At 37.3% G+C, this 15,985-nt stretch overlaps 1 protein-coding gene across 7 annotated transcripts in view; it reads right to left on the reverse strand.

Annotated features, from left to right (window-relative positions):
- Positions 1 to 15,985, reverse strand: part of Mctp1 (multiple C2 and transmembrane domain containing 1) — a 658,641-nt gene that overhangs the window by 304,171 nt on the left and 338,485 nt on the right. For all 7 annotated transcript variants that reach the window (XM_052159581.1, XM_052159579.1, XM_052159580.1 and 4 more), the window contains exon 3: positions 1,909 to 2,051. In XM_052159581.1, coding sequence (XP_052015541.1) covers positions 1,909 to 2,051 — 143 coding nt within the window. The remainder of the gene's footprint in view (positions 1 to 1,908; positions 2,052 to 15,985) is intronic.

Raw genomic sequence — 15,985 nt, forward strand, 5'->3', positions numbered from 1 at the left:
GTGTCAAAGCCTTTAAAAACACTTATTAAAAGTAGTTGTTTTAAAAATCTAACCCTACAAGTAGATTCTTTATCAGGACTCTGAAGCATATGTAGAGAGATCTTTAATTGTTTTGAAACTCTGTTTAAGTCTATATTGAACATTGTGAGAATGGGAACGTTTAATCACCATGAAGGAAATTATTCTGTACCAACCATTACATAATTCACTTAGCTCATGGTAAGTGGTTTCATATCTAATGCAGAGCTGACCCAATGCCCACTAGGATTAAGTTCAAACTATTATTTGTTTACATGAAGCAGAGAAATTTCAGGAATGTTTCTAAGGCCTAATGATTCCATTAACTTCATTGTAGGTCATATATGGGCCCCTGAGCTGGAGAGGAAGAAGATTCCTCATTCTGTTCTTGCCAGATCTCATTCATTAGGAGGCATTAGCCTTTATAATACCATTACATACCTTAAGTTTCTTTCCTTTTTATTTTTATTAATTTAATTTTATTTATTTTATCATTTTAGTTTTTTGCTAAACTATTGGATGTGTATATCCTTATGTGTGTGTGTATGTATATGGAGTGCATATGCCCATATATGTATCTGTAGAGGCCAAAAGTTGACATCAGGGAGTATCTTATTTAATTTTTCCTTACTGTATGTATGTATGTGTGTATGTATGTATGTGTGTATATATGTGCATAGGTATTTATTCTGTACATCCATATGTACCTATGTATGTATTTGAGATATGTTTTATTTCATTGGATATGAAGCTTGATATTTTGGCTAGATTGGCCGGCAAGTGATATCTGGAGATCTGCCTATCTCCATACCCATGCTCCGGGGTTACGAATACATATAGCCACTTCTGGTTTTTTTTTTTTTTTTTTTTTTTTATGTGGGAGCTGGTGGCCCCAATTAAAGTCATCTTACTTGGAGAGCAAGTGCTGAGTTCCATTAAAAACAAAGTAGCTTTGTTTGGTGTTGTTGTTCTTATTTGTTTTATAAGTGCTTACATTTATCATCTACCATCAAAGGGGCCTCAGGAATTTCTCAGAATACTGGCCTTTAGAAACAACCATGGGCAGTCGGCCAGAGCTGGTAGGCAGAGTAGATGGCATGTCATTTGGGTTAACAAGTGCCAACACTGCTAGAATTTGGTCAGTGCACACATGTGGTATCCTCTATACACATTTTAAGAAGTAAACTACCAGATCAGTAAGTTCTGCTACTTTGAACTTGAAATCTGAACCACAGCTCTGCCAGGAGGCTAAGGTTAAGCACTAGGCTGTGAATCTGCCAATTCACCATCAGCACAATGCTGTCAATTGTTTTGTGCAAAGTTGATACACATAGATTCATAATATTTGGTTAAGTAGAAGCTTTGAACACAGCAGAGAAAGTGACCCTAACCCTAACTCTAACCCTAACCCCTAACCCTAACCCCTAACCCTACATTTTTGCGAAAGGACTTCCCAATTTTGGAAAAAAATTTATACTACTGGGTGAATCTATCCTACGGTGAGAAGAGAAAGCCATAGCCCTCATAACCTGTGGCTTCCACAAGAAAACTTTAAGTACCACAATTAAACAAACAAACAGAAACGAAACAAACAAAAATGTTGATTTCCTTCATGCTACATCATTTGGAAACTTATTATATTTTCATGAGCTCCCAACCTACAATAGATCAGTTGACAGCACAGATCAGGAGATGGGTTTCAAGTCCTCCTAAATGTCTATCCACAGAAATTTTCCAAATCAATGAGCCCCTGCCCCCAGCCACTTCATCTTGGATGAACACTATTAACAGTAGTCATCAAAGAAAAGTCTCTTCAGAGACATGAGAAACAATCATTAACAATGCTTTCTGTGTCAAATTTCATAGTGGAAAAGCAAAGAAATAGCTCACCTTGATATATAGTGGCTCCCTAAGATGGTCAATGAGCACGCAAGCCTTCTCCTCCCACACAGGATTGAGGTTCTTGTGGATTATTTTGCTTCTAAAAACTTCTTTTCTTCCAATTTTAAACTTCACATATGGATCACTTGTGCCTGTTGAAGAGACACATGATGTATATCAGGTATGCCTCTCTATGGGCTCAAGATAGTTGCTCCCAGCCACACCAAAGGAATTAAAGGGATGGAGCGAGATAGCTGCTCACTGCAACACCAAAGGAATTAAAGGGAAGATGCTAGTGGAGACCTACTGCATAGGAAAGGGAGGACATTTCCCTAAGGCCTGAAGTAAGAGCAAATCTTCACCATGTTACTACTTTACCTTCTGAGCACAATCCTGCAAACTTGCCTTAGCTTTTTAGGTCCAGGTTTGCTTTCATGGTGCAGAACTGATTTACATTTGACAGCAGTCATTGAGGACTCTCCTTCCCCTGCATCCTCACCAGTTTGTGTTGTTGTTTGCTTACTTAATGATAGCCATATACCTCAGCAAAATAGGAGATTTCACCATAACTTTTTAATTTCCACTTACCTAATTGCAGCAGCTAAGAATGCTGAACACCTTTTCCCATACATTTACTGTCCAATTGCAGTTGAACTGTTGAGAATTTTCTATCCTTTTCATTAAAACTCACTTTACTTATTGGGTTGATTTTTGTTTGTTTGTGATATTTGGTTTTATATATATATATTCTGGAATCATGTCCATTACATATGTAGGTAGCAAAGATTTTCCTCCCACTTTACAGACTGTCTCTTCATTCATTTACTTGTTCCTCTGATGTGAGCATTTTAACATCGTGTAAACCCAGTTCTCAATCCTTGGTATATTTTCTGAGTGTGGAGTTTCCACAAGAACAAACAAACAAATAAATAAAAATAGAGGGTAGAGATATAACCCTTAATATATAAGTATATAGAACACTTCCTGAGTATGTGTAAGACATTAGGCCTAGGACCCACTATGAAAATTAATAAATAAACAAAATCTTAAAAATAGAACTACCAAAGGACCCAGGTACCTGATTCCTGGGCTCATATTCAAAAGACTCTAAAGAAACACATCATAGAGACAGACACTGTACATCATGTTTACGTAGCAATATTCACAGTAGTCATTGTATGAAGTGAGTGACCATAAACAGAAAGATACAGAAGGATAATGAGGTACATATTCATAATGAAGTATTATCTAACTTTTAAAAGAATAAACTTATGTTCTTTGTAAGAAATAGGTGCAAATGTAGATCATCACATTAAAGGAAGTAAACCAGAATTAGAAAAATAAAAATCATGTGGGGATCCCATATTGTAAATGTTCATCACATTATTTATTTGAAAATTGCATTAAAGTAGAAATGAGACTGTTTATGGAAAGAAAGTGGATTAGTGGGAAGGGCGGGGTGGAGAAGGAAGAGGAAGGAAGAGTGATCAGAGTCCATGATACACTTCAATGGCATCTTTATGAAGTCTATTACAATGTGCAATGAATTACATCCCAATATGAATGAAAAATCAACATGATTGAATAATGAAAATGTAATTCTAAGTCCATCTATAAATCAGAACTGACATTTCTCTTGGTCTTATCTAACTGCTATAAAAAGAAGGATCAATGATATTGATCAATGTAACTAATGTTCTAAAACTAAGGTTTTCCTAAAACCTTAGGAAAAAATGAGTTTCAATGTTGGCTTCCAAGCATCCTTGACTCCATATATTTTCACCCTCAGAACTCACAATTTTGAATACCAGGAAGGCATGGCAGTCTTGGGGGCTGCAGAGAAAAAGTATGAGGAAATGATCTTATTTGGATGCAAATTATTCCTTTAGAGCTCATGTATTAGGTCTTTGTTCCCAGCTAGCTGGAATAATCACCAAGAGGTAGGTGAATCAGGAGGGTTCTAACTCCATAAATAATTAATGTGTGTGTGTGTGTGTGTGTAAAATGGTAAAGAAAATCAGGAATGGCAAGTCAATTGCTTATAGTATACAACTAGCTGTTTGATTCTAATTGCCTGTTATTTTTTCTACTATGCCCACAGGAGAGAAAGGTCTTTATATACTTATATCCATACTGTGATATTTCTTAGTGGGGCATGAGACTGACAATATGATCAATCTTGACTGAACTGTTCATGCAGTTATTAGAGATTCATAGGGAATCATTGATATCTTCAAGTAGAATTTCCAATGTATAATAATTTCCATAATTATGAAAGGTTCTTTACATCTCCCTTATGTAAAAGTTTGACTTAATTTTCCTGGTTGGACCAAACTGAAGCTCCTCCAGTTGTTGTTTGTAGACTATATGTCTTAAAATTAAGGTGTAAAACCATCATCTAAGTACTATGCGTTATGACTACAATGCTGGCCTTTTAAATCTCCTTTTCTATGCTCATCTCCCTTCTCAATGCTTACTCATTGAAGAAACACATAAAGGCTTATGCTACACACAAGCGCTGCCTTTTGACTTGTACTTCCTTACTTCATTCCTTGGGGTTCTCTCTGAGCTGGTATATCCCCAAACATCTATGATTCTAACACTTAGGAAGTAGAACCATGAAGATCAGGAGTTTATGGCATTCTGTGTCTACAACACATGCATGGGAGCCTGGATTACATGAGAGCCTTTCAAAAATTCTGTATTTGACCCCCAGATTGTTTTATAAGGTAAATATTGGTCTAGTAATATGGTATGATATTATACCATGTTCTTTAGAGGAGACAATGCAACAAAATGTTCAAAGTTAAAATGGTTATTACTATTGTGATGATGACTCCTAATTATCTACTGAGGACCCACAGAGGTATAGGCACTGCGGCACATATTAGAAGGACTATTAAAATCCACAGCTAATCTTCTTAGTATTGCTCCAGAGCTTAAGCAAAAAGCTTAAAATTGAAAAACAATGCAGTATGTGCATGACAGAGATACAGGTATTTGTATGAGAGAGGATTGTATTTAGTTAAATTAATCTGTTAGACTGAAGATACTATGGTCAAGTTAGCCAAAAGATATTACATTGGAAATATTTGCTATACAAGAGGCAAGAGATTAATGCCTTGAATGCATAAGACTGTTTAAATTAATAAATAAAAAGGACTCCTATAGAAAATTAACTAAGTTATTTTAAGCATATAATTCACAAACAGAAAAAGCCCCCTAACAGTCAAACAATAGTCAAATGAATAAATTAAAACAGTCACCAAAATAACTAGGATCTGGAAAGATGTCTCAGTTGTAAAGAGCACTAGTTGGACTTGCAGAAAATCTGAGCATCCACATGGTGGCTCACAATCATCTGCAATTCTAGTTCCAGAAGCTCCAATGTCATCTTCTGGCTTTTGTAGATATCATGCATGCATACAAAACATGTATGCAAGCATTACTCTCATATACACAAGATAAAATGAAATTTTAAAAAATTAAAACCTCCTAGTAATCATGCAAACAAAAATAATTAAATAAGGAACAACTGAGCAGACAATGATTACAATATTGTAAACCTGTGTATTAGAACTTCTGGCCAACTCTTCAGCCTTCTCAGAGCTCAGGTCTGCATGAGCTCTCCCCTGCAGCAGGCTGCGCTCACCCAGCAGCTCTCCCTGCAACAAGCTGTACTCCACAGTGCTATAAGTAAGGATCACTTTCAGTTGCTCAGCAACAAGCCACCTTGGTCACAATATGACTCAGTTCTGTGAACTCAGAAATTCTGAGCTACAAGACTCAGATCTGGCACATACTTACCTCTGCTTCAAGAGGTCCATGTCTGGATGATCCAGATGGCCAGAGTGAGAAACACCTATCTGTACTTAAGATAATTCTGACTATGGCTTGTCCCAAGAAAAACAATATTAGTTCTATTTCTGTTGTGAGACATTAAAAAGGTGAAAATTTTAAGATATTTATTTTATATTTGCATGTGTATTTGTGTGTGTGTGTGTTTGTGTCTTATGATATATGGGTATATGTAATATTTATGTATGAACATATATATATATATTTATATATACATATTATATATATATATTATATATATGAATATATGTCAGCATGTATGTGCCAAGGCACAAGTATGCATGTTAGAGGACAATTTCTGGGTGTTAGTCTTTGCTTGAGACAGGGTCTTTTTGCTCTTTGGTTATGTGTATTCCAGGATTGTTTGCCGAGGATTCTTCTGTCCCATCTTCCAGTTCATCTCAGGGACACTGTGGTTACAGGTGAATGGTGCTGTGGGTTCTGGGGATTATAACTTAGGTCTTCACATGATGCTTCCTACTGAGCATCTCTATAGCCCTGAGGGTCTTTAGAGGAGGAGGCCTTTGGGAGGTAATCAGATAAGGATTGGATAAGGCCATTAGGACAGAGAAGCATCACCATTCAGAGTTGCCAGTGTGGAACTCTATGCTTCCATATACATTATCTAAGGTGAAAATCCGAAGGCTACTGTGTAGTTTCTGTGCCCTTGACATTCTTTTCAGTTTGACTAAACTTTATACAGATTTGTTAGTATTGTAGCTCTCTCACATCAATGGTTTGTTTACTTTAGGAAAGCTGCAATTCTTTATCTACTCTTTTTTGTTTAATTTAGTGGGGGGTGGGGTGGGGTGTATGTAGAGGTCAGAGGATAAGTCTGTGGAGTTGGTTCTTTTCTTCTACCTTGCTGTAAGTTCTGGGTCCAGTAACCAGGTTTGCATGACAAGCACCCCAGCTAAGCCATCTTGCTGGCCTAAGAAACACCTTTTCTCCTAGTCTCCCTGAGGATTGGCAATCCAGGAAACCTTGTCTTGAGAAATGGATTGCCATTTCTTTGAAATGTGATCAAAAATTCATAGGTCCAACTGCCATGTTAAAAGGTGTTTAGCATCATTGCCACTTGGGAAATTAAAATAAAAATTACCTGGGCGTAGGAAGAGTGGTTACTACTGAAATGACAAAAGCTAACAATTGCTGGAAAGGATGTGGTCAAAAGATCCTTTGCCCACTGTTTGAAGGCATTTGCATAGCAATTATGGAAAATAGTGTAGAAATTGCTCAAAAACTAAATATAGACCCAGGTGATAGCTCAGTTAGTAACTAACATGCTTATTTTGCAATAATTTCTCAGAGTTCAACCTTGAAAAACTTCATTTAAAAAGCCATGTGTAGCAGCTTCTAATCCCAATGCGGGAAAGGCACAGACCAGCCAGTCCCTGGGCTCACTGGCCAGCCACTTTAACCTTAGTGATTTCAAAGCAGTGAGAGACCCTGCATCAGAAAAGATGAAACAGATCTTAAGGAACAATAACTGAAGTTGTCCTCTAGCCTACACACACACACACACACACACACACTATCAAATGATCTCACAATCCCTCTGTTATGCATATATACACAGGAGATGAAGTCATCTACATGCTGAAGAGACATCTGCATTTTCCCATGTTCTCAGCAGCTTCCCTCCCAATAATAGCCAAGATGGAAAAAAAAAATAACCAGAGTCTTCAGTTGATTACATTATGTAGTAGATTTACACAGCACATTACCATTCAGTAGTAAAATCTTATCATTTGTAACAGCACAGATGGACCAAAAGATCATTAAGTTAAGTGAAATAAGCTGGGTAGGCCCTGAAAGACAAACCCTGCATGCTCTACTGTGTGAACTCTAACAAAGCTCATCATACGGAAGTTGAGACTTATAAGTTAAGGTTACCTGAGATTAGGGATAGCAGCAATGAGACATGAGAAGAGATTGGTCAGGGGGCGCTGTGGTAGAGTTACATATGAGCAAGAAGCTCTGGTAGGCTACTTCATGGTAGAGTGAATGCAGATAACACAATACTATCTACCCAAGCCAGAAGAAAGAGTTTTGAGATTTTTACCATAAAAAATAATAAACATTGGGCTAGAGGGATGGCCAGCAGTTAGGAGCACTTCCTATCCTTACTGAGGAACTGGATTTGATTCTCAGTGTACACATGGTGGATACCAACTATCTATAACTTCAGCTTCAGGTGGTCCAATACCTTTTATGATCTCCTTAGGTACAAGCACAGGTGTGCAACAAATACATTCATGGTGGCAAAACACTCAAATACATGACATTTTTAAAAATTTGAAAATATTTTAGAAAATAAGTGTTTTCAATAAATAACATTCTCATTATTATATAATATACTTACATATTAAACATTTACATGTGTCCTATTAATATGTACATCTTGTTTTTATATACCAGTTAAAATCAAAGTTTAATGCATAGGGTCCCTATGTGCCATTCTCTGTGGAAAATAGAAACTCAACTTAAATGAATGCCAATCAGCAAGGCAGATGGTCCAACCTCTTGGGCCATTCTATGGTTTATTTTCACCAACTCATTAAAATTCTCCTGTCTTTTGTCCTAATCTTACCTACCCTATTGTAAACGTATCAGTCCTCATTGTAATAGTCTTGAATAAAATGTTCCTCATTGTCTTTAAGAAATCTTTATGTATTTCCCCCTTACCAAACAGCAGTGTGGTATGATTTATACATACTACTCCAGATGGTCAAAGATGTGGGACTCCATTACTGCACAAATCTGTCTGTCTTCATATGCAGTATCTTTGCAATTCCATTTTGTATGGTCATATTTTGCTCTTTACTGGTGCTGGTGAGTGAGGTTAAATAGACCAAGCCCTGATTTCAGTGAGTAGGTGCATGAAGACTAGATCTTTTCTTGTGCCTCCACCATCAACACTATGAGAAAAACAAAGCTGGTCAGAGGGCTAAACCTATAGGGGCACCAGAGGTGTAAGGCAGGGGCATTCCAGCATCTTAGCCTAAAGCAGACTGTTGGGAAACTGTTTTGTTGGTCCACAAACAAACATCAAATGTTTGTTGTTGTACATAAGTGATACACTGTGCTTATTTACAGGGTAGTATAACTGCTGACTTACAAAACCCCCAGAACTATGGCTTTTACACATAGGTTTCCTTGAGTATATGGTTTTCCTTCTAGAGTAAATTATAATTATAGTTAAATTCTCAGTTCGATACCTATATCTAGTGCTGCTGAGTATGGGAAAAGATGGAAGACACTGTTCTGCTGATGGAAGGACAGAATGTTTTAGCGAATTTAGAAGTCAATATCTGGGAGTTTTATACATTTTCCTCTATCTTATGATTTAGCAATTCCTTTTGTGGGTAATTTTCCTGTTTAATTTTTAAACTTCCATTTATTCTTCATTATGTGTGTGCACATGTGCACAAAGACCTCTTTCTTTAGGTAGAAAGAGTTCTCTTCTACAACCTGTGTCTCAGGGATCAAATTTAGGTATAAGCTTTATGGCAAGCAACTTCTACTGAATGATCTTGTGAGGCCTATTTCAGGTGATTCTGATGTAGCTCCACAAGGAGTAACAAAGTTGTGTAAACTGTGCCAATGTCTGTCTATCTATTATCTACCCATCCATCTATACATCTATCTATCTATCTATCTATCTATCTATCTATCTATCTATCTATCTATTTTGATGAGGGACCCGATATTTGAAAAATATAGTTGTATGAAGGTGATTTTCACTCAGTGCATTTACCTATGTCTAAGAACAAATGGATTAATGGTCTATAGATAGATAGATACCTATAGTCCCTGTAACTAGTTGGTTACAAGACTATATTCACAATTTTGCTTAAATGATTATTAACTATTAAACTGTTCCTTGTGTGGATTCACACCAGCACTGGGCTGAAAGCCCATGACGCTTTCTTTTCTTTCACTCAAGATTGAATGTGAGGTTTCTGGTTTATCTAAAGTATAAACAGACCAGAAGAGGAGGCAGCTTTCCCTTGACTTCATGGCACAGCCTTCCATTCCATCCCTGTGTGGAAGGAAGGACTCATCAGCTCCCCTTTTGGCCACTGACAAGAGCCAGGCAAGACACCTAGCAGAAGTAGGTATCTAAGGCTACCTGGCCTAATAGAATTTTGGTTTTCTCTTTCTGTCTCTCTCTCTCTCTCTCTCTCTCTCTCTCCCTCTCTCTCAGAAAATAAGGGACATGAATTTGTATAAAAAAAGAACATCTATCTGTGTATATGTAGAGAGAAGCTGCTTTTTAAAGAACTTCTAATTGGGAACTCATGTTTTAACCAAATTTTAAGGCTTAATGGAGGAATCATGGGATGAAAGAACACAATACAACTATGCAGATTTTATAAATGTGTAATAAAAATATGTTTTTTTTAAAAAAACAAGACCATATTCAAGTTATTTACAAATATTTTAACTCAAGAAACATGCATTAGTTTTGAGTGCCTACACCGATAACAATGTAAATATCCATGATATACCATAGTAAGGACTTATGACAAGAGTGTTCATACATGCTAAGTACAAGTACAATCTTGTTCAATGTTTCTGGACCATACTCGATTGAACCCATAATACAATCAGCTCATGCAATGGCTTGAGAAGTCAACTGTGGGAGATAGGCTTAAAGCCAGTCAGGCTGGGGTTCAAATTAAAAATCTTCTATTTGAGGCAGATCTAACAGACAGCTCCAGGTAAGCAGACATAGCCCGAGGCTAACATGGCTTGGTTCTTAGCCTGTCAGGATTTTGCCTGCTCCCAGGGCCTGGGCAGCTCTACGGGCCATCTGTGTGCCAACCTGTCAGGGGTTGTTTGCTCTGCAGAGTGATCAGCACTTGGAGAAGGTGGCTGCAGCATCCACCATTTTCACTCCATGATGGAGCAGATGGGCAGCATCAGGTTCACAGAGATAACCCAGGTATATCATTGCTTGGGGCAAGACACACCAGGGCTCCAAGGGCACCCAAGAGGAGGTCAGCATATCAGCAATCTGTGTCAGGGGAACCCAGTCATCCAGCGGTGCAAAAATAGCCTTACAGGCTCACAGAAGGTTCAAACACCAGCCAGTGACAAGACCAACTAATACCAGAGATAACCAGATGGCAAAAGGCAAATGTAGGAATGTTACTAACAGAAATCAAGGCAATATGGCAGCATCTGAATCCAATTCTCCAACAACAGCATGTCCTGGATACCCCAACATACCAGAAAAACAAGATTTGGATTTAAAATCACTGGTCATGATGCTGTTAGAGGAACACAAAAAGGACATAAATAAATCTCTTAAAGAAATACAGGAGAAAATGGATCAAAAGGTAGAAACACAAGGACACAAATCATTTAAAGAGCTTCAGAAGTATATGGGTCAAAAGAGAGAAGCCAATAAAGAGGAAATGCAAAACTCACTTAAAAAATACAGAACTTAGGTCAACAGGTAGAAGCCATGAAAGAGGAAACACAAAAATCTCTTAAAGAATTACAGGAAAACAGAAACAAGTGAAGAAACTGAGCAAAACCATCCAGGATCTAAAAACAGAAGTCAAAACAAATAAGAAATTGCAAAGGGAGACAATTTTGGACATATAAAACCTTGGGAAGAAATCAGGGACTATAGATATAAATATCAACAATAGAATTCGAGAGATAGAAGAAAGAATCTCAGATGCCGAAGATACCATAGAAAGCATTGACTCAAAAGTCAAAGAAAATGCAAAATGCAAAACACTTGAAACCCAAAATATCCAGGAAATCCAGGACACAATGAGAAGACCAAACTCTAAGAATTATAAGTATAATTATAGGTAAATAAGATAACCAATCAAATATAAAAATAACATAAAAAATGACAGGAAGTAATAATCACTAATCCTTAATATCTCTTAACATCAATGGACTCAATTCCCAAATAAAACGATATAGACTAACATACTGGATATGTAAACAGGACCCTACATTGCTGCATACAGGAAGCACACCTCAGTGTCAAAGACAAACACTACTTCAGAGTAAAAGGCTGGAAGACAATTTTACAAGCAAATGATCTCAGGAAAGAAGCCTGAGTAGTCATTCTAATATCAGATAAAACTGATTTTCAACCTAAAGTCATCAAAAGGGACATGGAAGGACACTTCTTGCTCGTCAAAGGAAAAATCCACCAAGAAGAACTCTCAATTCTGAACATCTATGCTCCAAATGCAAGGGCACCTAATTTATAAAAGAAACTTTACTAAAGCTCAAAGCACACATTGAACCTAACACAATAATTGTGGGTGACTTCAACACTACACTCTCCTCAATGGACCAATCAGGAAAACAGAAACTAAGCAGGGACAGAGTGAAACTAATTGAAGCTTTGGACCAGTTGGATTTGACAGATATATAAAGAACATTTCACCCTAAAGCAAAAGAATATACCTTTTTCTCAGCACCTCATGGAACCTTCTCCAAAATCGACCATATAATTGCTAACAAGACAGACCTCAATGAATATAAGAAGATCGAACTAATCCCATGTCTTCTATCAGATCACTATGGAGTAAGAGTGGACTTTAATGGCAACAAAAACAACAGAAAGCACACATACACATAGAGGCTGAACAATACTTTACTCAAGGATACCTTGGCCAAAGAAGAAATAAAGAAAGAATGAAAGACTTTTTAGAATTTAATGAAAACGAAGGCACAACATACCCAAATCTATGTGACAATGAACGTAGTGCTAAGAGGAAAACTCATAGCCCTGAGTGCCTCCAAAAAGAAACAGGAGAGAGCATACACTAGCAGCTTAATGGCACACCTGAAAGCCCTAGAACAAAAAGAAGCTAATTCCCCCAGGAGGAGTAGAAGGCAGGAAATCATCAAACTCGGGGCTGAAATCAATCAAGTAGAAACAAATAGAACCATACAAAGAATCAACAAAACCAGGAGCTGGTTCTTTGAGAAAATCAACAAGATAGGTAAACCCTTAGCCAGACTAACCAACGGGCACAGACACAGTATCCAAATTAACAAATTAGAAATGAAAAGGTGGGTATAACAACAGAAACTGAGGAAATTAAAAAAATCATCAGATCCTACTACAAAAGCCTTTAATGAACACAACTGGAGAATCTGGAGGAAATGGACAATTTCCTAGACAGATATCAAATACCAAAATTAAATCAGGATCAAATAGGTCATCTAAACAGTCCCATAACCCCTAAAGAGATAGAATCATTCATAGAAAGTCTTCCAATCAAAAAAAGCACAGGACCAGATGGTTTCAGTGCAGAATTCTGTCAGACCTTCAAAGAAGATCTAACACCAATACCCTTCAAACTATTCCACAAAATAGAAATAGAAGGAACACTTCCCAACTCATTCTTTGAAGCCACAATTGCGCTGATACCAAAACCACACAAAAATCCAACAAAGAAAGAGAACTTCAGGCCAATTTCCCTTATGAACATCAATGCAACAATACTCAATAAAATTCTTTCCAACTGAATCCAAGAACACATCAAAACGATCATTCACCATGATTATGTAGGCTTCATACCAGGGATACAGGGATCGTTCAATATAAGGGAATCCATATCAATTCAATCCACTACATAAACAAACTCAAAAAATAAAACAAAACACATCATCATTTCATTTGATGCTGAAAAAGCATTTGACAAAATTCAGCATCCTTTCATGCTGAAAGTCTTGGAAAACACAGGAATTCAGGGCCCATACCTAAACCCAGTAAGAACAATATACAGGAAACCGGTAGCCAACATCAAACTAAATGGAGAGAAACTTGAAGCAATCCCACTAAAATCAGGGACTAGACAAGGCTTCCCCTTCTCTCCATATCTTTTCAATATAGTAGTTGAAGTTCTAGCTAGAGCAATTATACAACATAAGGAGGTCAATGGGATACAAATTGGAAAGGAAGAAGTCAAACTATCACTATTTCCCTATGATATGATAGTCTACTTAAGTGATCCAAAAATTCCACCAGAGAACTCCTATCTGATAAACAACTTCAGCAATGTGGCTGGTTATAAAGTCAACTCAAGCAAATCAGTAGCCTTCCTATACTCAAAGGATAAGCAGGCTTAGAAGAAATTAGGGAAATGATACACTTCACAATAGCCACAAACCATATAAAGTATCTCGGTGTGACTAATCAAACAAGTGAAAGATCTGTATGACAAGAACTTCAGGTCTCTGAAGAAGGAAATTGAAGAAGACCTCAGAATATGGAAAAATCTTCCATGCTCATGGATTGGCAGGATTAATATAGTTAAAATGGCCATCTTGCCAAAAGCAATATACATATTCAACGCAATCCCCATCGAAATCCCAACTCAGTTCTTCATAGAGTTAGAAAGAGCAATTCTGAAATTCATCTGGAATAACAAAAAAACCCAGGATAGCTAAAACTATTCTGAACAGTGAAACAACTTCTGGGGGAATCAGTATCCTGGACCTCAAGCAGTACTACAGAGCAATAGTGTTAAAAAATTGCATGGTATTGGTACAGTGACAGGCAGGCGGATCAATGGAATAGAATTGAAGACTCAGACATGAACCCAGACACCTATGGTCAGTTGATCTTTGACAAAGGAGCTTAAAACATCCTGTGGAAAAAGATATCCTTTTCAACACCTGGTGCTGGTTCATCTGAAGGTCAGCATGCAGAAGAATGCAAATCGATCCATTCTTATCTCCTTGTACTAAGCTCAACTCCAAGTGGATCAAAGATCTCCACATAAAACCAGACACACTGAAACTAATAGAAAAGTAACTTGGGAAGACCCTTGAGGACATGGGTACAGGGGGAAATTTCCTGAACAGAACACCAATAGCTTATATTCTAAGATCAAGAATTGACAAATGGGACCTCAAAAATTACAAAGTTTCTGTAAGGCAAAGGACACTGTCAAAAGGACAAAACAGCAACCAACAAATTGGGAACCCTACACCTGACAGAGGGCTAATATCCAAAATATATAAATATATAAAGAACTCAAGATGTTAGACCCCAGAAAACCAAATAACTCTATTAAAAATGGAGTACAGAGTTAAACAAACAATTTTCACCTAAAGAATTTTGGATGGCTGAGAAGCACCTTAAGAAATGTTCAACATCATTAGTCATTCGGGAAATGCAAATCAAAACAACCCTGAGATTTCACCTTACACCAGTCAGAATGGCTAAGATTAAAAACTCAGGAAACAGCAGGTGTTGGCAAGGATGTAGAGAAAGAGGAACACTCCTCTACTGCCGGTGCGATTGCAAGGTGGTACAACCACTCTGTAAATCATTCTGGCGGTTCCTCAGAAAACTGGGCAGGACACTTCAGGAGGACCCTGTGATACCACTCCTATGCATATACCCAGAGGATTCCCTGGCATGCAATAAGGACACATGCTCCACTATGTTCATAGAAGCCTTATTTATAATAGCCAGAAGCTGGAAAGAACCCAGATGTCCCTCTGTGGAGGAGTGGATACAGAGAATGTGTTATATTTACACAATAGAATACTACTCAGCAGTTAAAAACAATGAATTCATGAAATTCATAGGCAAATAGTTGGAACTGGAAAATATCATACTAAGTGAGGTAATTCATTCACAGAAGAACACACATGGAATGCAGTCACTGATAAGTGGATATTAGCCCAGAAGTTCAGAATACCCAAAACACAACCCACATATCAAATCATTCCCAAGAAAGATGGAGAGGGCCCTGGTCCTGGAAAGGCTTGATGCAGCATTGTAGGGGATTGCCAGGACAGAGGAATGGGAGGAGGTTGATTGGGGAACTGGCAGAGGGAAGAGGAATTATGGGACTTAGGGAGAGTGGGGAACCGGGAAAGGGAAAATCATTTGGAATATAAACAAAAAAAAAAAAAAATCTTCTATTTGCCAGCTAATATTTGTCTTAATTTCCTCGGCCTTAGTAAGATGGAAATAAGGTAGCCTAACTTGAAAGTTTTCTATGAGAATTAAGTAGAGTATAATACAAATTCAGTACTTAAAATAATGCCTTAATATTTAGCTTATGGTAAGCACTCAATAAATGATAACGGTTACTAGTACTATCTAATCAACACCAATACTAATAATAGCCTTATATTTATTGTAAAATAGAAGTCAATATCTTCACATTTTTGTACCTATATTTTGTCTTTGTCCCTAGTGCAAAGCAGTAAGAATTTT

This window comes from Apodemus sylvaticus, chromosome 16 (assembly GCF_947179515.1).
Source record: "Apodemus sylvaticus chromosome 16, mApoSyl1.1, whole genome shotgun sequence".
Taxonomy (NCBI): domain Eukaryota; kingdom Metazoa; phylum Chordata; class Mammalia; order Rodentia; family Muridae; genus Apodemus; species Apodemus sylvaticus.